Consider the following 26,863-nt stretch of genomic DNA (forward strand, 5'->3'; position numbering starts at 1 on the left):
TGCAAAGACCAAAAGGCATCGACTGACACACAGTGAAAATCCCTGAATTTATAAAAGATGTTTTTCAAACATAAGAAAGGTTAAGTTCTCACAGGTACTCTGTATTTCTCTCACGTACAGTGCAGTGTAATACATTCCCAGCTACTGACAGAACATACACAGTTATTTTTGTTAGTCTTATTTATGTAAAATTATAGGCTCAGTTCACCAAAAGACAAGTTGCTGTGGAGCTTTGCACTGTGGTGAGACCCAAAGGGAGTAGCGGCAAAGATGATGACGAAGAAGAAGAATGCCTGTTTTTTTTTTTTTAGCGATTAAGTGATCTTTAGTGATCTTGTGAGCAAATACCTCCATTTAAGGTATTCATTTAGGTTTTCAGTTCACTAGATCTGTGATGGCCAGATGACCTGTCCAAGGTGTCGCCTCCTCTTGCCCAGTACAGCTGGGACTGGCTCCAGTTAGATAAGCGGTTAAGAACATGGATGGAATTCACTAGATCAGGCAAAATGATCAATTCTGATTTATTTATATTTATATTTATAAAATGTCTAAAGAAAATAAATGTACTCTGACAAATTTACATTTTATACATGTCATAGATCCTTGAATGAAAAACTAGAACTAGCTCTGTGCTGAGATCCCTTCTGCTAAATCAGATAATGAGTTTTTTTGTTTTTTTTGAGCTGACCCATTATTTGAACAACAGAAGCAGGAAATTGCTGTTAAGATACTAAAGAGATACAGAATAGAAGCAAACTGAGATAACAGCCTAAAGTCCTAAAGATTGTATAACTCACAAACTTACATGTTGTTTAAGTAAACTCACAATGGCACAAAGCACTAGTTAGTACTCAAATGTCCAGACAAGGGACAAATATAACACAGCCCTAAACAAACACAATGTCTGTCTCTATATTGTCTCACACACAACAACTGGCTGATTACAATAAGATTTAATAATAATATATGTATTTGTCATCAACCTCTGAAACATGCTCACTTCTCTTTTATGAACATTTTAAAGGCTTTGCTTTCAAAGCAAATACAGCAAGAACAGGTATTTCTTGTACAATAATAAAAATAATAATAATAAAAAAAATAATAATCATGAATTAAGAATCTGGAATTTTCTGTTTATATCACTCTCAGAGGAAGCTATAAGTTACTAAAAGCAGGGAAAGAAGTGCAAGCAGCTCCTGTGGTATCCCATTAAAGCAGCTATAAATGTTTAAAAAACAAAAACAGCAAGTTTCAGTTTGCCCTGGAGTCTGATGAGGAAAAGCTACAGCTGTCTTCATCATCAGCAGTGTAACAGTCTCAACATGCCAATAAAGCTACGCTGAATCAAGCCAAAATTGACTCAACTGTAAAGTCGGCATCTGCCCCTTCCTCCTCCTCCCAGCAGTGCATGAACACCTTCCACTCGCTCCTCCTCATCACCTCCTCCACCTCCTCTTCTTCCAGCCTCCTCTGCCATGAGATGCGGTACATGTCTCGGACAAACACCCATGAAAATTACGAGGAATTCCTACAAACAAAACACGTGCTGAGCCTGTCTTCAGCATCCACCTACTCACAGCCTCACCCGCTTGGCCACACTCCAAAAAAACAAAACAAAAAAAACCCTAAAATAGTCTAATACCACCTAATTGGTGATGTCATCATTCAACCTGCATTGCCGCTTTGGCATCTGGGCTGGGGATGCTTCTCCAGATTCCAGATGTGCTCAAGTTGAGTTCCTCATAACCTCCAAAAGCATTCGAACAGGCTTAATGCACGTACATCCACCTCCCCCTTCTGTGAACCTACCAGCCAATCAAAAGCAGAGGAATCCCCTCCAATCCCCCCCCATCCCAAAACCCTTCCACTGCACCTCCTTGCATCATTCCTGTTTGCCTGGGAGAGTCATCCATCAGCCCCCAGCGACCACCGAAGTGTGAAATTAAAATCGGGGAGGGTGTGTGTGTGTGTCTGTGATTGAGATATCTTGTGTTTGTGTGTCCCAGTAGAACAGAAGGTCAATAAGAGGCCTGTGGGAGTCACAATATCACACCCTCAACCCCTTAAAAACTGAGCTAACGTGTCATCACCACTCACATGTGTAAGTACAATTCTATGTTCCCACCTGTAGAAATTAATGTGTAAATGGCCATGAAGTGTCTGAAATCATCTTGCCATGCAAAGCTAAGCGAAGATTTGAGTTGCTTGTCAGAAATACACAAACTGTTAATGAAGAAATGTGTGAGAGCCAAGGAAGTTTCAGGTCTGTAAGGGACAGCAGTTTTTGTGCCTTTCTAAGACATCAAATGGCACAGACAGCTGCAACCGTGATGAGCGAACAAAGGGGTGCGTCACGCAGTCTTCCACGGTGAAGCAAGCATGACTGGGATGGCGCTAAAGTCATGTTGTCTTTATTAGGGGCTTTTTTTGTTTTCGTCTGCTGACCTCCTTTGTAGTGACCATAAACACACACACGCACACACAAAATCCTATATGTGAAATTGATGCTCTATATAGAATCATCAAAGCTTTCCACAGCTTGAAATCACACAAAGAACTTGCCTTTGACAGAATCCCAGATTAGTCATGTAAAACAATGCCTGTCAGTGATGAAGAAACAAGATATTCAAGTATATGTGTCTAAAATGTGTATTTCCTGCTCACTACAATATAAACTACTGAAACTTTATTATATGAGAAAGAGGAAATATGTAAATGCAATGTGATTTTGAGCACAGCCAAACTGTGTGAAAGTATTTCCTTCTTTCCTGATATTGGAATGCTGGCTCATAGGTTTGGCTTAGGACACTTAATCAAAGCCAGCCTTAATGATGACAGTTAAACCTGCTGGTCAATAGAAGAATACTGAGCTGATTTTCATGTTATGTTTGACAAATATATGTGTGGAGTTTGTTCTTATTTTAGGTGCCATCCAAACACAATTCTTTGATTTGTTTTTATTATAATTTTTTTTGTCACTGTAAGTCATTTTGCATCAAGACATCTCCATTTATTTTTACTGTTTTTATTTGTTGCCCCTTACTTCATGTTTATTTTTTAATCAGTCCTTTGATATGGAAATGCGTGAGGAACACAATCGAGTTGCAACCAAATTGGTGTCTTATAGTTAACTTACTCTTAAATTCTTCATTCTAAGGAATAATTTGGAATTGGAAGTAAACGTTGCTTATTGCTGGTCCGTGAATAAACTGTTCAACTTACATCTTGCAGCAGCTTCTCCAGATTCTCCTGGAGTTCGTAGAAGTAGCGGGAAGTGATGAGGTCCTCTTTGCTTTTCTCCAGGCAGTCTCTGGACAGCTCTATAAGCTGATGATGAATGAAGCTCAAGACCCCGTCAGCCAATGGGCGAACCTTATCTGGGGCTGAGGAAGCAAGTAGCTCAGCCAGACGCTCCTCCATTTGAGCTGTCGCCTGAGGGGGGAGGAGGTAGAAGGCAATTAGAGGGTGGGGAGAAGGATGAGTCACAGATAGCTACACTCATGCCAGACACATGGAGAGACAGTAAATGGCAAAGGGAAGAGACAATCTCATATTAGAGAAAATCCCTTCCAATTGAATAATTAATAATTCAAAAAATTATTTCTGATACAGCCCTGAGATAATACACTCCATACACCACTAAACTTCTACTCTTTACCATGTTACATTCACTCTGTCATAGTAATTTAACAAATATGTAAACTGATCAAAAAAAGAGAAATATGGAACTGAGACAAACACTAATATCACATATTATTGAGAAATGAGAATTTTATTTTTATTTTAAAATGCTGCAGCTACAGCACTTCCTACACCTGCTTCACTCAATAAAATTTAGCTTGCAATGATTTGTTAATTGTGGGCAACAATTTAAAATCAAAGGCAACTTAACTAAGAGTTAGGTTTTCACATTTTGAGTGTTTTTTTGCACAGTGATGAACAACAGTTTTTTATGCAATACTGCTTGAGAGCCTGAACATATATGCTCATTTTGAATATGTTTTAGTAAGTTTTTTAAAAAATGCTGACACTTGTATGTTTATCACTGTGGTGCACCTGCTTTTTTTGTTTGTTGGTTTTTTTTTTTAACAACACTTTTTGGTTATTAAATGCAAAACTGAATGCAGAAAGACCCACAAACATGCAACAACTGAAACAGGCTCCAGTAAAGGCCTGGCAGACCATCCCAAGGTAGGAAATGCGGCATTTGGTGATGTCCGTGGGTTCTAGACTTCCAGTATCAACTGCCAAAGATTTTCATCCATGTTTTCATCTTTTTTAAAATCATGTTAATTTGTCCAGTAACTTTAATTCTGAAACAGTCAATGTAATACATCTGTAACACCTCCTGAATTACAGCTGAAAGTCTACACTTAAATCACATCTTGAAAGTTTGATTTAATATCAGCTCCAGTGGTGTGCAAATTACAAAAAACCTAAGTGTACGCAGATATCAAATAACATCCTAAGCACTGACTCTGTACTGTGCGTTGAGAACAAGTTCCCCTCTTTAGCACAGAGGATGCAGTGTTGAAATCCAAAAACAACTTCAGATTTTGGTCATATGACAGGACAGTTTTCTGCTTTCCTCCAGTCCATCTTAAATGAGCTCAGGCCCAGAGAAGTCAGTACAACTTGAACCTGCATTTACATATAGAGATGAAATGTATTCATAGACTACGGTAAGGAGAAGGTGTCTGAACCCATGCAATAATTTACCCTACAGAATCCGATCTGCTTTAATGCAGCACTGCAGTTCAGTCCTAGTTCTCAGCCTGATCCCTGGTTCATAGAGACTTCTTCAATATTTTATCATATTATGTCTCAAAGATGATGAAATCCTCAAATTCTTGCAGTCATTCACAAAACAATAAACTCTAAACTTTGTTCAACTGTTTGTTGCTTGGATTCTAGACCAACTTTTAAAGCAGAGATTTAAACTGAACTTCCTGCATTGTTCTTTAGTCCATCCCTTTCTTTTCCTCAGTGGGTTTCTTTTCTACAGGAACTGCGTGTCAGCAATACAAACCTTTGGGAATCTCTCCTTGTACACATGGTTCATCATCATAATCTCATGGTCAAAGGACACAGGGGAGCGCCCAGGGCTGAAATAAAACACACAAAAATAAGTGGAGATAATTGACGACTGTGACCCATCAAAAAGCTTAAACTGTTTAATATATGCTTTCCAGGACAGTCACTTGTTACTCTTGTCAATTTAGCTCATCACAAAATTCTTTTGTGTACGTCGAAGCAAAAATATGAGAACACACAATTTACTCTTTAGACATCTACATCAAAATCTAGACCTAAATGAGGTCAAATACTCATGAGAAGGGATTGTGTGATCTGTTTCAAGGACATCCATAAATAACTTATGTATGTCAATAGAGTATTAGTCATGTGCCTCTAGTTTTTTTAAGTAGTAGACCCATCCATCCACCCATCCTCTTCAGGGATGCAGGCTGGAGCCTATCAGGGCGAGAGGCAGAGTTCACCCTGGACAGGTCGCCAGCCTATCGCAGGATTAACAGAGAGACAGACAACCATTCACACTCACCCGAACATCAATAGCAGACCCAACATTTAAATAATATTTTTGATGGTAAAACTTAAATAGAATTTCAGAGAATGAATCCTGGCCAATCTTTCCAAAGCCCTTGCAGCCCTACACAGCTCTGAAGATATTTACTGATTCTTCCAATGATCTTGATAAGAATTACTTTTAATTTGTTTTCCAAAACTGTGTTTCTAATCCAAACAAAGACAGTACAAGGAAATGCAGCTCATGTTGTTGAATGATATTAAAAGTTTCTCTGAGATTTAGCTTTCAAAGAAACAAATAAGATGCAAAGTAATAACTGTACATAAAACGCACAAACTAGTACAAAACAGAGATTTTTTTTTTTTCCCTCCACACACAAACGTTTAGAAAAGTTCTGGTGCTGGCTTTTATTCTGACAAAAAGGCCTGTCCTGTCAGAAACAGCCCCGAGGATTGTGGAACTGACAGACAGGCCTGGTCAGGTCAGAGCAGAGGGCAAGAAAAAAGGATGGTGTTCACACACAATAACAGGACCTTGGGGTCTTCATCATATATGCATCTTCAGAGGTGTAAACTGAAGACCATGACATCCTCTAGACTCACATGGCTGCACACACACAGTGTAGTGCAAAGGTAACGCCCCTGGAGGCCAGTGGACCAATGGACAGCATGTGTGTCAGTAATGAGCCAGGTCTCTTCACTACTCAGCCACCTCAGTGCAGTGAGTGTCCATTAGTCCTCAGGGGACTTTCATGCCCTGACAGACTGACAGTGATGTCTCCTTTAGTTCATACTAGCTCCAACAGAGGACTTCATTGTCTCTGCATTCTGCCTCTCTTGGGACTCATCCCTTTTCTTATTCTATCATGAACCAACCCCCAAACCTGACCTTTCTTTACAAAAAGACAAAATAGCGACAGCAGCAATATCCTTGACCTTTCCATGTCTCACTTTCAGAATATGAGATGATGACAGGTGACAGGCAGCATGTGCACTTGTGCACTTTAGTCATGGAAGACAAATTTAATTCTGAACAATCTGAGGCTTCTGTATTATGATAGTAAACACTGCCCTCTAAATGATAAGGTTGCAATTTTTGGAGTCTGGCACACAATAAATTCTCAGTGTTAATAAACCTCTTGGGTATTTTGTGCAGTTGCTGTTTTAAATAATATGTTTTTTAACATCAGTTTGTTTTTGCAATAAAACTTAACTTAAATAAAACACACACCTCCGCTGAAAAGGTCAAGTTGGACCTGAAATGTTTGCCATGAGAAAGGCACTTCATAGTGTAACAAGCATATTAATATTGACTAACTGTATGTGTGCACATTTTCTTGGCATTTTGTTTTACATTATGAACAGGAGGAATCAGCGGCTCTTTGCTTTAAGGGTCCAGAAAAGTCCAAGTTAGTCTTGTGCTTATAGTGTCAAACCCATGGTTGCTTTGCTGCTGCTTTTGCTGACTGTGCTCCTTTTGAAGCTTAAACTGCTTTGTAACAAACTCTTGTTGTGTTTCTTTTTTTTTACTTTTAAAATGTTCATAATTTTGGCTTCAGATTTTTGACCTGACAAAGCTGAATGACATAATGTATCTAATCAAGTGGGTAGTGAGGATATATTTTCTTCAGCAATACTTCTTGCTTTCACAACTGAACCTGATGAAGGGCCATCACAGCAAGAAAACATTTCTAAACTCATGCAAGATGCAAGTTCTGCAAACTGTCTAATTTTAAGAAAATCTTATTTGACCTCAAGACCAACCATCAAATTACTCATTTTCAAAGTTCATTTTTGCAAGGCAAAATTAAAACAAGACAAAGTAGAAAACCACAAACACAATTTCCGATAAATTAAAGAAGGTAATATGTTTGAGGATAAAAAATGCAGACGCGGGGAAGAAATTTCAGACTCCAGACATCTGTTAGTATGAGTCATTGATAAACAAATATACGCGTGCACATAAGCGCACACACTCAAAACACATGACCTATACGATGAGGTAATGCTCTGAGTCATCAATCGGCAGCTCAAAGTCCAATTACAGGCTTAATAGGAATGAGAACAGCCTGACATACACGCTAAACGTCATGCAGGCTGTTTATCACACTGCCAGCACAAATGCTGACACGTAACCCCCCCACACACACACACACACACACACAGTACTGTGTAAAAGAGTCTTATTTTTTTGCATATTTGTTATACTTACATGTTTCAGATCATCAAACAAAGTTTTAAATTGGACAAAGATAACCCGAGGAAATACAAAATGTGGATTTTAAATGAAGATTTCATTTATTAAGGAGGGAAAAAAAAAAGCTACCCAAACCTTCCTGGTTTGGGTAGCTCACCCAAAGCAATAACACGCTCAATTTCAAAGCTCTTCTTTCATGTCTGTGTGTCTTGAAAAAGAAAAATCAATCAAAAGCTGGGCAGCTCTGCCACAGGGCTGAGCAAGTGTAAAGACGACGGATTTAGAGCCTCGGGCTCTTATGTACGTTCTTTAATTTTCACAGTATATCTTTGGCATCTTCTTTGTGTTCTTCTTCTTGTACGTTCATTCCTGTGAGCAGCCTGAGCGGTTTTAAAATAAATCTCCCATTCACCGTGTGCGGCAGTGGAGGTTGGAGTGAAATCCCCTGGATGAATAACACAAGAAAGCTAGACAAAGGCTAATTAGAACATGGCTATATTTCTGCTGTAATGGGAACTAAAAATTGCCTTGGGGCAATCCCTGCGAAAACTGTCTCCGTCATTACTCTGAGAAATGACCTTGGAGAAGAAATATTGGAGAAAGCTGTGGGAGAGTTGTTTTAGCGTGGGGCTACAGTCCAAAAGTTAGCACTTATACAGTAGTACAGATATGAAACTTGATAATTAAAACATTGGTGAAGAGCCATTTCACTTTTCTTGTCACGTCACATCTGACAAAAAGCACTCAAAATGCAAAAGAGCCGATTTCTACAGAGCATAATTGAAGTAAATCTGACGAGACAGGGCATCAGACAGACTGTGTGTGTGTGTGTGTGTGTGTGTGAGAGAGAGAGAGAGTGAGTGAGAGACAGAGAAATAACATTACTGCTTCACAACTGAGACGGCTGACTTGTGGAAATAAGAGGCCTAATTGACTGTGACACAGAGGTGGGAATGATTTGTGGAAGTGTGTGGATATATATGTGTGTTCACCACAGAAAATCATTGATGATATTCATGATCTCATTGAAAGCACCTCAATTAAAACCTCCTGAAACCATAAAGGAACAAAGAAGGTATTTTTGTTTATTGAATCCTAAAACAGTGGTGGAAGAACCATTTCAGAAAAAAAAAACATTTCTGTTTTAAACTGAGGTTGTTTTATTTTAGTAAGTTCTGTTTCTATTTCAGTTTGATGCTAATGTAAATTCAGCACGTTCTAGTGTATCATAATTATAAAATATGTCTATGTATCAATATTACCTAGCCTTTCATATTTGTATACAACCTTCCTTTGGAATCAACACTATGTAATTTCTTTCTATTGCGTGAAATTTGTTAAAAACTGTCAGACTTTCTGACTTTGTTTATTGAACATAAAGCACCAGCAAAAAGCCTGGACACACCCTGTTTTCCAGTGAAGAACAAAACTAAAGACAGCCAAAAAAAAAAATCCATAACAAAATATGTTTCAGACCATAGAATCCTTAAAGTAGCTAATGTTTCACTTAATGACACCTTTCAAATGCATTGGTCCGAGCTACGGTTGAGATGGAGTAAAAAGCCCTGTTAAGACTTTAAAAGTTTCTTGGAGTCCAGTCTTACAAACAGAGATCCAGTACCTGCCTTAAAAGGTGTGAGTTCACAGCAACTGAAAACGAAGGGCACAAATATGCTTCCCAGAGTTCAACATCGGCTATTGGGAGGTGATTGTGTGACTCAGACCTATTATTTTAAAACTGCTGCAAAACACAGAGGGAATGAAAGTTAGACTAGTGGAAATCTGGACTTTTTATGTGATGAGTCCAAATACAGGAGATTGTTACTTGCAGTTTCTGTCTTTGTGAGACGCTGAGAAGGGGAAGAAATGCTTTGTGCCTGTGAAACCTGAAGCAGCTGTTATTGTGTGGAGGTTTTGCTAGTAACAGCCACATTTAAGGCTATGCTTTACCAGCTAAAAAGTTCCTGCAGTGACACACATTCCACCTGGTTTGAGATTAGTGGGACCATCACTTGTTGTTCAGTGGGACAATAAGACAGATCACACCTGCAGGCTCTGTAAGGACTGTTTGACTAAGAAGAAGCAGCGACGGAGTGCTGCATCAGTTAGCCCGACCTCCACACTCACTTCAACAGAGACGGGTGTGGATGAGGTGAACTGCAGAATGAAAGAGAAGGAGTGAACAAATGCTCAGCCTTGTGGGAACCCCTGCAGAAGTCTTGGAAAGTATCCCAGTGATGACCTCATGTATCTGGCTGAATGACTGATATCAAAGCAAAAGAACTTTGAAAAGTGTTAAATTATTCATTTAAAATATTTATAAAAATATTTTTTTTGTATTATTTAAACACACTGAGGTATCATGCTTTTTAAAGCTTTGATTTCTTCAGTTTTGGTGACAGTTTTTTACATAATAGATAAAACTGGATGATTGAATTTTGTTCATTTCTAAGCAGCAAACTCTGGGGCTGAAGAGGCCACTTCAGGCTGGATCAAACAGTAGACTCCATGATAAAATGTCCATCTTAAGAGCCTAACATCACAACAAAAAAAAAGTTTTTGGCATGAATATGTGTGAATGTCAAAATTAGCATTAGCATTAGTGCTTTGCAGCTCATCTTCATTTTTTGAAACATTTTTTATGTTCCTCTTCTATCTTATAGGATAAAAGCATTCAACATCTATCTGTAAAGAAACAGAGATAAAGATAAGGAGAAGGATGCAGACATGAAAAGATGAAGGGGCCAAATCAAGTATGCGAGACTCAAAGAAAAATAAAGACAATTTGAAAGATGGATGATACAGAAAGACAAAGAGAGGCTGAAAATCAGTAGACGATGGGATGAAGTGAAATCTGAAAGCAGCTCTGGACATGCAGGAACAGAAACAGAAAAGCAAAGATGGCCAAAGACAATGAAACACTGACAGATCTACAGGTTGACGGGTGAGTGTCAGTGAGGACTAGACTCACTTCAACCTGTCACGGCTAAGTCAGAGGAAAGTGTCCGACCTTTCAAAAGGCTGAAAAATACACAAACAATCCAGGCCATCAAGGTCTGCTAATGGTTGCTCATCCTGTGTGAAACGCAATTTTAGTCTTAAATTGTTTTTGAGTAGATCTGACCTTCATCTATAAATAAATTTACCTTTATGGTGTATTTAAAAAAAAAATCAAAAATAACAATACAAATATATTACTCATGCAAAGAAAGTTTCAGAATTCCACAAGTAAAGGGGCATAGCAGTGATCCTCCTCTACAGACTAATAAAGACCAAGCAACTTTATGCTGAAAATGTGAGGGATGCCTCCAGGAAGAGTCTGTGCCAAGACTCCCTGATAAAGCAGAGATCCATCGGTTTCTGTGACGCAAACTGAAGGTGAGAAAAACTTCTCTAGCTCATGAAACAGAAAGACAGGATAAATTTAGGACATTGCTCTCATTTAAATTCAGCTGCTAAGACAATCTGACATCAGAACAGATCTGCACCTACAAGCGTGCTTCTGAACTGTGTCTCTCTTTACTTTTCTGTCAAAGCAGCAGTGTACACATTTGATGAAGCGGAGAAACAGTTCTTTTTGAAAAATATATGCTCCTTTGAATTGTAGTTTGTTTGTGTTTTAAAAAACTGTGAGACGTGTTTAGCTCTGTGCTGCATCGAGTCTTCTTTGAACAACAATCAGGGTTTGTACTTCTGGGCACTACAAGGGTTTTCTTTTGCAGAGTGTAACTTGTGAGCCAGTGCAGAGCTCCTACCTGAGGCTGCGGGAGCGCGGTCTCATGGCAGGGGAGCGTCGTCCCTCCTCATCCGTGATGCTCTCAGAGCTGAAGTGCTTGGTAAGGAAGTGCAGCTCGTCAGGCGTGGGCTGGAAGGGCAGCTGGTGCAGCTTCTCCTGGGATGAACAGGAGGACTGTGAGAGGAGGAACACAAAGGGAGCACAGATTACAACCAGCACTGGAGTTACTGTGAGGAGTTATGCTGGAGCTAAAATGGGATTAGAACTTGTTTGGGTTGGGTTTGTCTTTACAGTAAAGTTTAACTTGTTGGAGGAGAAGGGGACAGGGAAAGCAGGTTACTCCAATGCTGGAAGCTCCTGTGAGGTTGGAATGAAGCTAAGCTAGGATTATTCTACAGGCTAAAACCAGTTTTGCTTGTATGATGTATCATCCAAAGGTTAAAGTGCTCTAAACAGTCAAATTTGAACCTGGTGCAAAGAAATAATAGCAAGATAATCTCATTGTACATCCTGTATAATGACAATAAAGGCATTTTATTCTATATGGGGTAATTCAGGGGAGTCTCTCCTTGCAGGAATTCATGGTTTTAAGGCTCAGCTCTACACAGAAGAAAAAAAAACATGTAAGGAGTGAAAAGCTTGAGATACGTGTATCTCTGTGTCACCTTAGAATTAAAAAAAAAAAGAATAAAGATATACTGTATATTGTTTCCCCAATTCCACTACTGGAAAGGTTTTCCAGACACCACTCGGTTTCAAGCATGCTGAGCCTTTAGGTTTACCTTCAAAGTTAAAGTTTAAGCTGGAATTTAGTGAATTTCTCACAATAGTCCACCACCCACCACATCAAACAGCAATTTATATATATACTGTATATATAACTTCCTTTTAATATAGATGACTTCATAACTTTTACCATCAATGTTAAATTGCCACAACAATATTGTGTAGTGTTTACATATTCGGTTGACAAGTAAAATTCCCGGTTTGATTGTGGGAGGAGGCACAAATCCCTTTGGGGTTGTGTCAGGAAGGGCGTCCAGCTTAAAAAAATTTGCTAGATCAAACATTCGGAGCCACCTGCTGTGGCAAACCCCCATGTGAAAAATGGAGCAGCCCAAAGTAGCTTTTTCTTCTTTTTTTTTTTGTTCAATTGCCACAACAAAATGACTTTTTTATCCTAATGAGATAAAAGAAAAGGGAGGCCTGGTTCTCTCTTAGTACAGTGATTGTGTCAGTCTGGGTGATCGAGTTCAGGGTTTCACAGACAGCCAAGTCAATCTGCTGCCTTTGATGCACACTGAACTATATTTTAAAGACAGCAGTCACAGAGGAAGCGCACAATAGAGAATTAATAAGGGAGATGAAGGAACAGCAGAAAGTAAAAGACAAGGAGAAGAATTAGACCAAGGAGGACTGTTGATGTGTCCCTGAGAATGAGGGGAAAAAAAGCAGGACGCAAAATGAAGTGTTTGTTTCTAGTTTTTGAAATTGCATCTATAGCTCACTATAAAAGACAAGTACATGCAGAGACAGCGTATGCTGAATGTATTTACCGAGACAGTGGAACTGGGAGTGTTGGTGCCATATCCAGAGGAAGGCAATGAAGCCAGAGACCAGCGTCTGCCATCAGTCCTTCAAAAGAAACAGTGATTATTAGAGAGAAAGAATGGATGAAAACATCAGCACTCAATCACTATTTTTAGTGAATTAACATATACTCCACAGCCATAATAACAAGACAATGCACTGTTGCATAGAGCAAAAAAGTACAGTTGAAGGAAGAAAAGGTGAAACAGAAGGAAAATGTGGAATCCAGAGTGCAGAAAATGAAAAGCATCCACTGAGACTGTGCAGACAAACAGAAGCACGACAGAGTTCATAAACTCAACAGCCCATCATATGTCACAAAAGCCGGATTCTTTGCTTCTCAAATATCTTCTGGTACCTTTTGATTATCTAAATGTTCGCCAGCGTTTGGTCCCTCTCAGCCAACCTCACGTAAATGCTCATCCCAACATACGTTAAGCTTCTCTTTACCTTTTCTGTGTCTCTCACCTCCAAATCCAATTAAAGATGTCCAACTTTAAAAATATCTCAAATATAGAATTTAATTTTTATGCATTCTTCTGGTTTTTATAAATAAGTTCAACTTATTTATAAAAAGATGATAAATGCATTTTTCAGATATCTCATGAATACTGGCATAATTCTTTTTTTCCCCCTCTATCAGAGTCTTCGTTATGATTCTTGTTTATGAATGTAATTCTCATTTTATTGCTATTGCTCTTGTGTTCTGGAGTGTCTTAATTTTCTTTGTGTTGCCTCTGTCGGCTTATCCCTGTTGTCTCTGTGGACTGTCCCTCATTCAGTTTACTTCCAGGTTTATTTTGAAGGTTAGCTGCTCATGTGGTTCTCTCTGTTATTCCTTCCCACCCTCATTAGTGTCTGATTGACTTCTCTCCTTATTACCTTTCTCCCTCTGGTGTGTATAGGCCTTTTCTCATTTCTCTAATTTGTACCACATTATCTCCTGTCTTCCTGCTAAAGGATGTCTGAATTCCTAAAATGCAACTGGAAGACAGAGGAATCTTGCCAGAAGAACTATAATCAAAGACGACTCTACAACCTATTCGTATGTTGATTTAGTTAGATGAAATCTGACACCTCACTGTTTGCATGTGATTAAAAAAAAAAGTCAGGCTATCTTGTCACATTGCAGCATTTTGTATATTTAATTAAAAAAACTTGTTCTAAATATCCAACATGCCATGAACACCATCACTGTGGTACATAAAAATAAGGATGGAGCGCATTTATTGGAAAATATTGGGAACTATGTACATTAATTCATATTTAGTAGTCTAGTGTTAATGTGTGGCAGAAGGAAGGTGAATGTGGGATTAAGTTTATATAAACTACAGTGCGTCACTCATTGTTTTTAATAGCAGCAACAGCTGAGCTCTCTGGCAGAGGAATAAGGATCCACTCATTGTAACTTTCTGGATTATTGCGGGATGTCTTGAACATAAGAAAAAACTTGAAGTATCTCTAGCCTCTGCTACTCAGTTTTCAGTCCAAAAGACTTTCAGGCCTCCAATGAGGAAACAGCTTTTTCTTGGGGAAGGCTGTCTCTCTTGTTCATTGGGTGTGAGAGCAATGATATATTTTTGTGTCTTCTAAGCCTGAGACATGCACAGAGTATTCAGCAGTAGAAGACAAGAGAATGCTTTTTCATGTCATTTAGTGTGTGTGCGTGTGCTGAGCCATGCATTACAGAGGGCAGGAAGAGCAAGGAGGAAAGGTCTGAGGTCAGAACTGAGACATTACCTGTCAGCCCTGTGTCCATGACTGTGAAGGAGACAAGATAATGGTTTTCTTTTTATTGGCGTCAGTCACCCAGACATAACATTTCCAAACAAATCACATCCAATAAAGAAACTAATTTAGCTGAGCTGAACCCAGGTGACCTACAGCTCACCTAATTATTAAAATTACATACATGTGAAAGCAAAAATATTAAGTAAGTATAGGGAGATGACTGCTTTTTGTTTTGTATGGTTTATTGTTGTTGTTGTTCTGGGGACTTTGTGGGCAGCACAGAGTTGCACAATATTTTTGTCATATAATTTTTCAGTTTTCAAACAAAACCAAATCATATGACAGACAAAAAATATAATCTAAATTAACGTGTAATGCTGTATTAATTAATTAATAGAGAGTAAAACAATATAATAATTTCCATATTTTTGTAGTATTTAAAAAAAGAAAATTAGGCTTTTGTGCGAGCAGCAGATCCAAATCAATGCGCTGTCATATCAGACTCCACCACATGGTGTCACTCTTGTCCCAAAGTGTGCTGAGCTGCAGCTGCTTAGCACACTTGCAGCAGAGGGTTTTCAATTTTTCAATTCAATTCAGAACTGCTCCACTGACTCCTGTAAACAAGGGCCCCTTTCAACACTTCAGATGCTGCTACAGCTCTACTGGCCACTCTGCTGTCTCCTGCATGTAACAGAGGCCAGAGGTCACTCATGCACTGGACCCCTTCCAGTTTACCTACCAGGAACACATTGGAGTGGAGCATGCAGTCCTTTACTTGCTGTACAAAACCTATTTATTTTTTGATTTCTCAAGTACACTCAATACAATCCAGACCCTCATCCAGACAACCCCCGAGCCCATGGTGGGTAACAGACTACCTGACAGAAGCATCTCAGTTTGTTAGGCTGGGGAACTGTGATTGTGAGGTGTAGCACAGGGGCAGCACAAGGGATCGTTTTAGCCCCATTCCTGTTCACAGTCTATATGATGGATTTTAAATACAGCTCAAAATCCTGCATCATCTATCAGGAGTGGACAGGAGCAGGATTACAGGGACCTTGTGAATGCCTTCAGGGACTGGTGCAGTAGGAGTTGTCTCAACCTCAGCACCACTAAAACCAAGGAGATAGTGGTGGGTTTCAGAAGATCTGCTACATGGGCAGGACATACTGTAGAGGTGGTGCACTTATACATATCTGGGGGTCCTATTGGATGACAAGCTGGACTGGTCCCTGAACACCGATCCTCTCTACAAAAAGGGGCCTTGCATTGTGCTTGGTGATGCAAGGTTTGGCTGCAGCTGCTCGGCCATGGAAACCCATTCTATGAAGCTCTCGATGCACTGTTCTTGAGCTAATCTGAAGGCCACATGAAGTTTAGAGGTCTGCAGTGATGGACTCTGCAGAAAGTTGGTGACGTCTGCGCACTATGTGCCTCAGCATCTGCTGACCCCGCTCTGTGAAGTGGCCTACCACTTCATGGCTGAGTTGCTGTTGTTCCCAATCGCTTCCAATTTGTTACGAGACCACTAACAGTTGATTGTGGAATATTTAGCAGTGAGGAAATTTCACGACTGGAGTTGTTGCACAGGTAGCATCCTATCACGGTACCACGCTGGAGTTCACTGAGCTCCTGAGAGCGACCCATTCTTACACAAATGTTTGTAGAAGCAGTCTGCATGCCTAGGTGCTTGGTTTATACACCTGTGGCCATAGAAGTGATTGAAACACCCGAATTCAATGATTTGGATGGATAAATTAATACTTTTGGCAATATAGTATATAAATATGCATTAAAATCACTAAAGCATCTTATAATAAGTGTCTTCTTTTGCCTGTTAAAAACATGCCTGATGACACGATACATAGTACTAGTACTTTAATGCAGCCTGAAACCTGTTCATGTGTTCTAATTTGATTTCTCTACATGCAGGACAGAGAAACTCCTATCTGTCGTTAGGCAGCTGACATCACCTCGCAGCCTCGTTCTATCTCACCTGAAAATCTTAAAAGATTGCTTTCACTCTGAGCTACCACGGGATTTCCAAAACCACAGCGAAGAAAAACTGACAGAAAAGAATTCATTTTGCAATATTCATTCTGTTCCATCAAAATATAGCAAATATTGAGCTGTGACTGCTACGATGGGACTAAGATCAAGCTAAAACAATAAAACAAATTAACAGCAGCAGCATGTTCTGGTTCCTCAATCTGTCAAACAGCAGGTACAGTAAGGCTTGCTAACACTTGCTGTTAACACTAATCCTTGAATAGTTTACTTAAATATATATACAAAGATTTACCTACATACACCTCACTGTGGTATAAAAGCTATTGTAGATCAATGCATTTTTTGACTACTAATTACTGAACAGAGCTATGTCTCACTATATTAACGTATTCCAGCTGCCCACTTAGCACTCCTGGGAACTATCTGAGGACTACATGAACCACTTGCCAACCTTAGATTCTGAAACCCTGCTGATGCGACTCTCCCTTCAAGGGCTCTGGGCTTAGGAAAGGTGTGTCACCATGGAAACATCATCAATTCAATAAAGATTTAACAGGCAGCTTGCTGAGAATTTATTTCACATGCTACCAAATTTACGTGTAGCTTTTGTTAAAACTTTTGATCTTGGCATGGATTTAAAAACCACATTATAATGTGAGCGCACACACAAATCCTATCACAGGCAAACCCTCACATATACACAGAAAAACAAGAAACCCACACATACTGCACAGATACTCTCGCTTTTCAGCAATCACTATCTGTGCAGAGAGCCCAGACAGATAAGAGGTTTATTAATCCAGGTTTGAGTGACAGTCTCAGAGTGATCATCTGCCTCCTCATCAGCTCACACACTCATTTACATCAGCAGCTCTGATGGGGCTCAGGTCACTGAGTGTTTCAAAGATATCAGCATTAAAAGATTAAATACACCTCATTCATGTGGGCTCGATATCTGTAATTACTTTATTTTCCTTTAATTTGCCTGTGATTTGCTTTTGTTCCTGGTACATTGTACAGCTTGGAACAACTTGAAGGGCAACCCCCCCCCATGTGTGATTGCAAACACAAACATCCTCACCACACAAAGTCTCACCTGCGAGCAGGAACAAAGGAAAAGTGTGCAGCTGTGTTGGGGGAGAAGTTGCGAGGGCTGTCCAGTGGGCTGGTACCTGAAAGACAGAAGTAAAGAATAAGCAAGAAAGACAGCAAGAGAGACACAGTAACAGAAAATCTGGTCCTGTATTCACATTCTAACCTAGGGAACAATGATGCTGCACCCTAACGTACTGAGTTAGTTCAGGGAAAATCACAGGAAATGAACATCGTACGATTACCTTACTTCATGGCTGATGAGAGAAGATAACTGAGCATGAAGTGGGGTGTGCTTTGTTAATGTCTGCCATTATCATAATAACAGACAATATGTGAAGTCTTGTAATCCAGTGGAGCTGCTCAGTGAAAAAAATTTAAGCAAACTGGACCATAAACTATGTAGATAGGTATGGAAAAAACTGTTTATAAATCAATGGATACTTTAATAATTCTGAGAGATTTAATAATTCTAATGGGGAAGTAAATGCATTTAGCATGTGTAAAGGATAATTACATTTCTGGACATGCAACCGACCAACCGTGATCATGAAGAAGAAGATGCAAAGATCCAGAAGAGGATCAACCAGACAACTGGCAACTAAGGTTGATAAAGAAGAGGGAATATGTATCTTTTTCAATCAAATTTAAGAAGTTCAGGTTAACAGAAATACAGAAGAAAGAAGAATCACAGAGTGATTTTATGGTTTTATTACCAAGTAGTACCACAATAATCACTTTATAATGAATGTTTCTGCAACCCCCCAAGTAGCTGCTCACAACAAAGACATCACAATAGAGCAACACTGCCATATTCAATACACTGCAAACAATAATCTTAAATACATCACAAATACTATGCATCAGAAAAATGAAACTTTTTTGTCTCTAGTCAACCTTTATTCCCTTTACCCTCTTATTTTATAAGGTCCACCACCAGGAGCTATTACCGAGCGACTACTAGGTCACATTAGAGGAGAATCCAATACTTGTGATAGATTTGTTCATATAAACAAGAGTCTTCCTCACACACACACACACACACACTTTATTCATGTGGTTTTGTCACGATCCTGGGCCTTATGCCCAGCGTTTTGTGTTCCCACCCTGTTTCATTTGCTTGTTATTGCACAGCAATAACAGAAATTCAGTTTGAAATTTCTTACAAGTATGTTAATATAAATTATTTATTTATATAAAAAAGTGAATTAAAAATAGTAATAGGAGATGCCTAGTTTGTGATATTGGTTATTACTCTGACCTAAATTTACTGCTCTTGTATTGACGTTTGTGGCCTAGTGGTCACATATTGGCATTAGCACTTTGGTAATACTACCCAGTCATATGTTATGTATAGACAAAAGTCTGTGTTATGTTTCTTTTTTAAGTCCAATTTTCAAAGAAATACACTACTGTCTCTTGTATTTTGATGACAGTGGACAGCCGGGGGGGGCATGTTATTTTCTGTTTAAGTGGGCTGCAGCACTCTTAACTTTGGGAAGTACTGATCTAGGAGAGATAGACAAGGCCGTAGAAGGTCCCTAACCCGTCGCAGGACTGCCAGAGCTCTGAAAAATGACCTCCAGGAGGCACCTGGTGTGAATGTCTCTGATCGAACAATCAGAAACAGACTTCATGAGGGTGGCCTGAGGGCCCACATCCTCTCATGGGCCCTGTGCTCACTGCTTGGCACCATGGAAACAGATCAGCATTTGCCATGAGAGCAGTTTCCCCCTGAGCATGTGACAGACATTAAAAGGGTCTGCAGACGCGGTAAAAAACATTATACTGCCTGTAACATCGTTCAGAATGATGGTTTGGTGGTACGTCACTGATGGTCTGGGAGACGTATCCACGGAGGGACGTATAGATCTCTACAGGCTAGGCAACAACAACCTGACTGCCAGGTACTGGGACATAATCCTTAGACCCACTGTCAGACCCTACATTGATGCAGTGTTCCTCCCAGCCTCATGTAGCCGGTGTATGCAGGCAGGTCCTGGAGGATGAAGGAATTGATACAATTGATCTGTGCAGAATTGTTCATAGTAAGTTTCTGGTGACAAAACAAACAAAAACTATTTTTTTAAGAATGTGATGTATTCAGGGTGTTTGATGGAGTGGATTATTTCAAAACAAATCAAACAATGAATTATTTCTGCTACAAGACATCATCTTCCTATTGCAAGTATAGATTGTGCATAACAACAACAAAAAAAACATTATGAAAAGCAGAGAGTATCTGTAAAGTGTTCTGCTCCTTCCTTTGTTTTCCTCTATGCTCCATCCATTTAAACATGAACAAGTTGGCCTTGAACGAGATAGGAGCACAGCGAGAACGTGTGATGTATGAAGGGAAGAGAAGAAACGTGTGTGACGAGCACAAAATAAATTGCACAAGGCAAAAAAATGGAGGAAAGTGGCTGCAATGGAGGACAGAGAGAAATGAAGATGGGCACTCTAAGAACCTGACTGAGTGTCTCATTAAGTGATCAGACGCTCAGGGGAAGGTAAAAGGTGAAGAGTTTAGAGGAATGACTAATCTGTCTACGTGATTCACACTGAATTTTAGATTAAGATAAAGTACAACATTTTAAAAGAAAGAACATGAAGTACCTGCTCTCTACAATTACTGTTACACTGCTGAAAGTATGCAAAGAAACATTTAAATGAAAACAATGGACAAAAAGGGAGAAGAGGGAGAGTGTCAGGCAAAAGAAAGAAGAATATGACCAAACTCATATTGACATATAGATATAAATATTATATGTGCATTTGTGTGTGAAGTTATCCACATTAAACCACAAGGGCCCTTTCCTCTGAAACTGTAGGAAAGGTTAATTGTGACTTAAGAACAGGTAACACTATATAAGGCCATACATATAAGCCCAGTGGCATCATCAACTTCATCTCTCTTTGTATAAAGTATATAAGCAGGTACATATTTGCTCACTCATAGCTACAGCTTCGTACATGTTAGATTTATTTGGCGTTCAGTGGGGCTGTGTCATACCTCTGTGAATACCGGTATAAATTTTAACGCGTCACACTTCGATATCACTGCTATAGCAATGCCGTGTGTTTACGTTCACTAAAATGTGTTTCACCACTTGAGACAAAAAACACACTATGAAGTACAATCAGGCTGTACAGGAGGAAATACTAACAGCTGGTGATGAGCGATCCAAATGTAAACAAATGACTCAGCCAAGCATCATTTTTTCACTCCTTATGACAAAAAGAGCAAATGGTGGATGGAAATTGCTGATGTGGTTACACAGTAGAAAAACTGGGCTTTAAGCAAAAAAAAACCTGAGCCAAGATACAACATCCCAGGTAAGGAAGGTGTTTTCTTATGTGACAATATTACACAGGCTCCTGAAGCGTTACATGGTTAAGTTACATTAGTTAACACTACCGAGGTCACTTTTGTGCTTACAGTTGACTTATGCTGTGTCACTACTATTGCACTACAGTGCTGCTGGTGGGACCTTGCTTCAGTAGACTGACACTTAGAATCAGGTAGTGTGTCATAACTGACAGCAGCTTATTGGAAAAGTAGGATGGAAAATGAACTTCATTCACTTATACCTGTAAATGCTGCTGCTTGCAAGCTGCAAGTACTGATAAAACATTGTTCACTATGTTTTTTCCCATATTGTCATAAATATCATGAAATATCACGATATAATTTTGAGGCTATATCGCCCACTCCTGGCATTCAGTTGTACAAAAAGGCACCGCGACATGGCTGACAAATGTGTGGTCCTGGGGACAGAACCAATCCAATTTGTACAACTGAATGACTTTTCAAAGTGTGGAAACTGCAGTTATAAATTAGTGTTTAAATAAAATGCATTGCTATTCCACGTGTGGTGATGCAATACCAACATTATTACACAGGAATGAATATGTCTGGAAAGTAAAAAGCAGTTTTATATCTAGAAAAATTCTGATACATAAAATACTATTGTTGTACTAATACTCTACATATGACAGTTGTGTGCAATTACAGAGCCACTGTAATCTGTATATTGAACATGTTATGACAGTAGACTCACTGAATGTGAAAAAACTGCATTTTCTTTTCTTCAGCCATTCAGGCTTTTTATCATCTCTTTTAAATAGATGGTTCATTACATGTGAACTCTTATTTCCATACAGGTTATAGTTACAGTCTGTGGCTTTGATATACGTTTTTAAATAAAGCAAGTCAAGGACCAAGTCAGACAGAACTCTAACCAGAATGCAATATGCTTCTATTGCCAGCGATCAATTCTAAGCAGGTCCAGCTAAACTCAAAAGAAGTTTGAAAAAAGTTGAGAAATATTATTGAGATGACTGTAAGGAGCAGCCACAGACATTTGCAGAGGCAAGAAAACTTTGATTCACATATTATTCCACAAGCTTAGGTTTCACTGCAACAATTGCTATTTTATCCAGTGCTGCTTGATACATTTATCACTTCAGTTAACTCCTTTTAGGTCAGACTAATAATTACCACACAAAACAATGTAATGATGCTGGAAATCAGTGAGTTTACATAAATTAGATAAAGGCATAAAATGCCTTCCCAAAAAAAAAAAAAATATATTATCCATCCATCCATCCATTCGCTTCCGCACATCCTGTTAAGGGTCGCGGGGGGGCTGGAGCCTATCCCAGCTGTCATAGGGCGAGAGGCAGGGTACACCCTGAACAGGTCGCCAGCCTGTTGCAGGGCCAACACGGAGTGACAGACAACCTTTCACACTCACATTCACACGCTCAGTCACACCTATGGGCAATTTAGATTAGCCAATTAACCTAACGCCAGTAAATGCATGTCTTTTGGAATGTGGGAGGAAACCGGAGTACCCGGAGGAAACCCACGCAAGCACGGGGAGAACATGCAAACTCCACACAGAGAGAGGGAGAGGCCTGGGCCAAGGAGGAATCGAACCCAGGCCTTCCAGATGGTATTCTAACTGTGAGGCAGCAGTGCTAACCAGTGCACCACCGTGCTGCCCAAAAAAATATTATATATATATATATATATATATATATATATATATATATATATATATATATATATATATATAAATATATATATATATATATACTGTATTATAACTCTAAGTAACTAACAATAAAATTTTGATAAAACTTAGTTGTTAGTGTTTGCTACACCATCATCCAGCTTAAGTCTTTCAAATCCCACCCCTCTCCTGTAACCTCACGTGTGCCTCAAGGCTCTGTCCTGGGGTCCCTTCTTTTCATCACTTACCTCCTTCCCCATGGCAATATTTTCTGTAAATTCAACATCCATTTCCATTGTTTCACAGATGATACCCAGCTCTATTTATCCACCAAGCCTAACTCTTCCCTCCCACCCTCCTCCCTCACCACCTGCTTATCTGAAATCAAATCCTGGTTCACCTCAAACTTCCTTAAATGGAACAGTGACAAAACTGATTTCCTCCTCGTCGGAACAAAATCCACCTTATCCAAAGTTGGTAGTTTCTCCCTCACCGTCGACGGCTCCTCAGTTTCCCCCTCCCCTCAGGTTAAGAGTCTGGGTGTCATCCTTGATAGCACTCTATCTTTTAACTCCCATATCAATAATATTACCCGGTCTGCATATTTCCACCTACAAAACATAAATCGCATCCGCCCCTCCCTCTCCCCGCATACATCCTTGTTCATAGTCTTGTTACCTCCCGTATTGATTACTGTAATTCCCTTCTAATTGGCCTCCCTCACAAATCTCTCCAGAAGCGTCAAATAGTTAAAAACTCAGCTGCTTGCAATGTCACCAGAACCCCCTCATTTCACCACATCACCCCAGTCCTACAGCAGCTCCACTGGCTTCCAGTTAAGTTCAGAATTCAGTTCAATATCCTCCTGTTCGCATTCAAGGCCATCCACAACCTTGCCCCTCCTTATCTAGTCGAACTTCTTCACATCACCTCCTCATCCCGCACCCTCTGCTCTTCCCCCTCTATCCACCTTACTGTTCCCCCTGCCCACCTCAGTGCTATGGGGAGCAGAGCGTTCTCCTGCTCTGCTCCCCAGCTATGGAACTCTTTCCCACCAGACATTTGCAATATTGACTCTCTTCATATCTTCAAATCACGACTCAAAATTCACCTGTTCTAAATTGCATACTTGCTTTAGTTCTTTTGGTCATTTTAGTTTCTTGTTTGTGCTTTTTGTGGTTTGTCTTGTTTTCACCCCTGTAAAGTGTCCTTGGGTAAAATAAAATGTATTATTATTACACAAATTCTCAATTTGTATTTCAATCAAGTTCTACACAGAAGGGAGACATTTCTCTTCACTGAACACCAAACATCTGCAGAACAGGCTGAATGACTTAGAGCTCATAATGCAGCGACCGCCACAGAAAGCATATGATCCTCTGTTAAATTAACCTGACATTATTTAATTAAGCCTGCTGACACATCCGTACAAAAGCTGTGGAATGGATATGGATATTCACAGCCAGTCTATCTGCAGGAAAAAACAGCACTCTGATAATTCTCCAGAATGAGGCTGAGAGGAAGAAGGGGTGAACGCAGATGAACAGGAGAGGAAATGCTGGCAGCCTCAAAAAAGAAGGCGAGATTAAGCAGTCTGACTTTTCCACATCAATTATGCATTTTTCTCAGCGGCATGTCTGGACAGAGCAGAAACTCAAAAATTAATACGAGCATTTGCTTGACGTCAGATAGGAACCTCTGTCTTTGTAGTTATCTGTGCAGAACATGTATGTGCATACCCGAGTGAACACATAGCTTATTAGTCAGACAGATTGCTTGTTAGTGTCCATCTCGGTTTTGTGACATGTCTCACACATATAGTGTGTGTGGCTGCAAGAACGTTGCTGAAGTTGCATTTAAAAGGACACATAGCAGTTAGCAGGCTCACCTATTGCACTCTTCTGCCCTGTTCATACTTTGTGGTTGGAACTCCATGTGCATATGTGTGTGGACTATTAGTGAAGACACTGAGTGATGGGCCAGCTGGTGTGTTTGTCCACTTAAGTGCAACACACACTACATGTCCTGCGCCAGACACACATGGAACAGGACATGCAGTGTTTCACCGCTTGAGGCAAAAAAACACAACATAACATAACATAACATAACATAACATAACATAACATAACATAACATAACATAACATAGATGCGGATATCCTCCTGTGATTAATGAAAATATAAAATAGATGTAGAAGTCAGGATAACATTACAGCCTCATTTCATAATAGAAAACTGTTCAGCAGACATCTTCACCTTCTCCAAAACTATTTTGCCCTAATTTGGAGGACTTGCCCTAAACTTTGATTCAGATACTTTTAGTCACCCCTGAAAAAATATGTTTACAATATTAACAATACTCATTAAATCAAAACAATTTTAAACATGCTATAAGAAATTTATACTGTGTGATTATCTTTAACATTTCTACAAATACTTTTTGGTAACCTCAATTTAAAAAAATTAGAGAAAGTACATAATGCACTCTTGTACATGGGTGTATACTAGATAACGTTTTTCTATTTATATAATCTATAGCAATAACCCAGATATAATATATACTTACAATGTATTCGCATCATATTGTACTAGTGTGTACAAGAATTTTATTACATAATGCACCCATATAACATAATCTGCTGACATCAGTAATATATAACATCACTATATTCATAAGGCAACTATGTACAAAACATAATGCAACCATGTTGTTTATACTTTGTAATATTGGCTTTAATATTGCTCATTTGTCATCCCTGACTAACATTAGCCAATCAGAAGTTGGCTAATAAATAAGGCTGTAGCCTAGAAATGATGTTACTCTTTAACTAGAAGTTTGGGATTCCCCAGTTTCTCACTATTCAGCTACAGGCAGCTGTTCAGAGACCTACATGTAGGCCAGCTGCTAGATATGGGGAATCCCTACTTTCTCCATTTCAGTCGATAATGGTCAAGAAGGTATAGCCCTCAACTGCACATTATGATCACTTCTGGTGGTTTTGGAGTCTATAGACCAGAAAGTTAAAACCTCACGCCTGGGCGGACAGTATGACGACAATATCCTCCCGCATGGGAGGATAAAAATTAGACCTTCTCTGACGACTGGTTTCCTCTAGCAGCCTGTGGACTGTCTCCTATGGGGAAGACTTGGGATGATCTCCTCACAAAATACAAAGGATGTGAAACTTATGCAACAGCTGAGGGCCTTGTCTTAGTTACTTAGTATCTTAGTAACACTTTCTAACAGTAGCTTAAAATCCACTAATCATGTCACCAAATGACAGGTTCCCAGCACAACACAAAACAACTCCAAAGACTAGTAGGGTACGCAGCAGAGCCCCCAATGCAGATTTTGTATGTGCTGATACTGTGGTGCAATAGGTACCACCCAGTGTTGTCATACTGCATCATAAATTACTAGATCACAAATACTAGAAATTAATTTTATTGTCTTAAAAACTGTAAAATATGATTTCATATCTTTATTTAACAAATGAGATCCACATGAACAATAATGGCACATATAGTTTGGATGTATTTTTTTCAGTTTATGTACCCTAATAGCATCCTCTAAAAACTAAATGGAGAAAAAAAAAAAATTGCCAAGATATGAATTGTATAATGATTTCTGTGAAGGGTTTGTGGTTCACTTTGCATTATTGTATTTTAATTTAAAATAGAAAGAGTACAAAAGAATAATGTTTTGATTTTTATTTAAAATTTCTGCCTTAACATCTTTACAATTTCTTATAAGTCCATGAGCTAAATGTTAGGCTCAACAAAACATGAAAGTGATGGGCAAATGATGGTTTGCAGGTATCGAGATTACAGCTAACTTGAAAAAAAGAAACACATCTGCTCTAAGAGCACTTATGTGTGATTTATGGATCTCCCCATCAAGATAATAGAAGTCAGGAAAAGAAATCTTTGTGTGAGCAGTACC

General features: G+C 39.2%; 1 protein-coding gene across 2 annotated transcripts in view; it reads right to left on the reverse strand.

Annotated features, from left to right (window-relative positions):
- The window catches only part of mast2 (microtubule associated serine/threonine kinase 2), a 198,278-nt gene that overhangs the window by 22,776 nt on the left and 148,639 nt on the right, over nucleotides 1-26,863 (reverse strand). The window contains exons 6-11 of one of the 2 annotated variants that reach the window (XM_030728310.1): nucleotides 17,908-17,983; nucleotides 14,808-14,828; nucleotides 13,034-13,112; nucleotides 11,497-11,651; nucleotides 5,030-5,105; nucleotides 3,223-3,432 (exon numbers count right to left, since the gene is read on the reverse strand). In XM_030728310.1, coding sequence (XP_030584170.1) covers nucleotides 3,223-3,432; nucleotides 5,030-5,105; nucleotides 11,497-11,651; nucleotides 13,034-13,112; nucleotides 14,808-14,828; nucleotides 17,908-17,983 — 617 coding nt within the window. The remainder of the gene's footprint in view (nucleotides 1-3,222; nucleotides 3,433-5,029; nucleotides 5,106-11,496; nucleotides 11,652-13,033; nucleotides 13,113-14,807; nucleotides 14,829-17,907; nucleotides 17,984-26,863) is intronic. The other variant, XM_030728312.1, reaches the window with a different exon arrangement.

This window comes from Archocentrus centrarchus, chromosome 4, assembly GCF_007364275.1.
Source record: "Archocentrus centrarchus isolate MPI-CPG fArcCen1 chromosome 4, fArcCen1, whole genome shotgun sequence".
Classification (NCBI taxonomy): domain Eukaryota; kingdom Metazoa; phylum Chordata; class Actinopteri; order Cichliformes; family Cichlidae; genus Archocentrus; species Archocentrus centrarchus.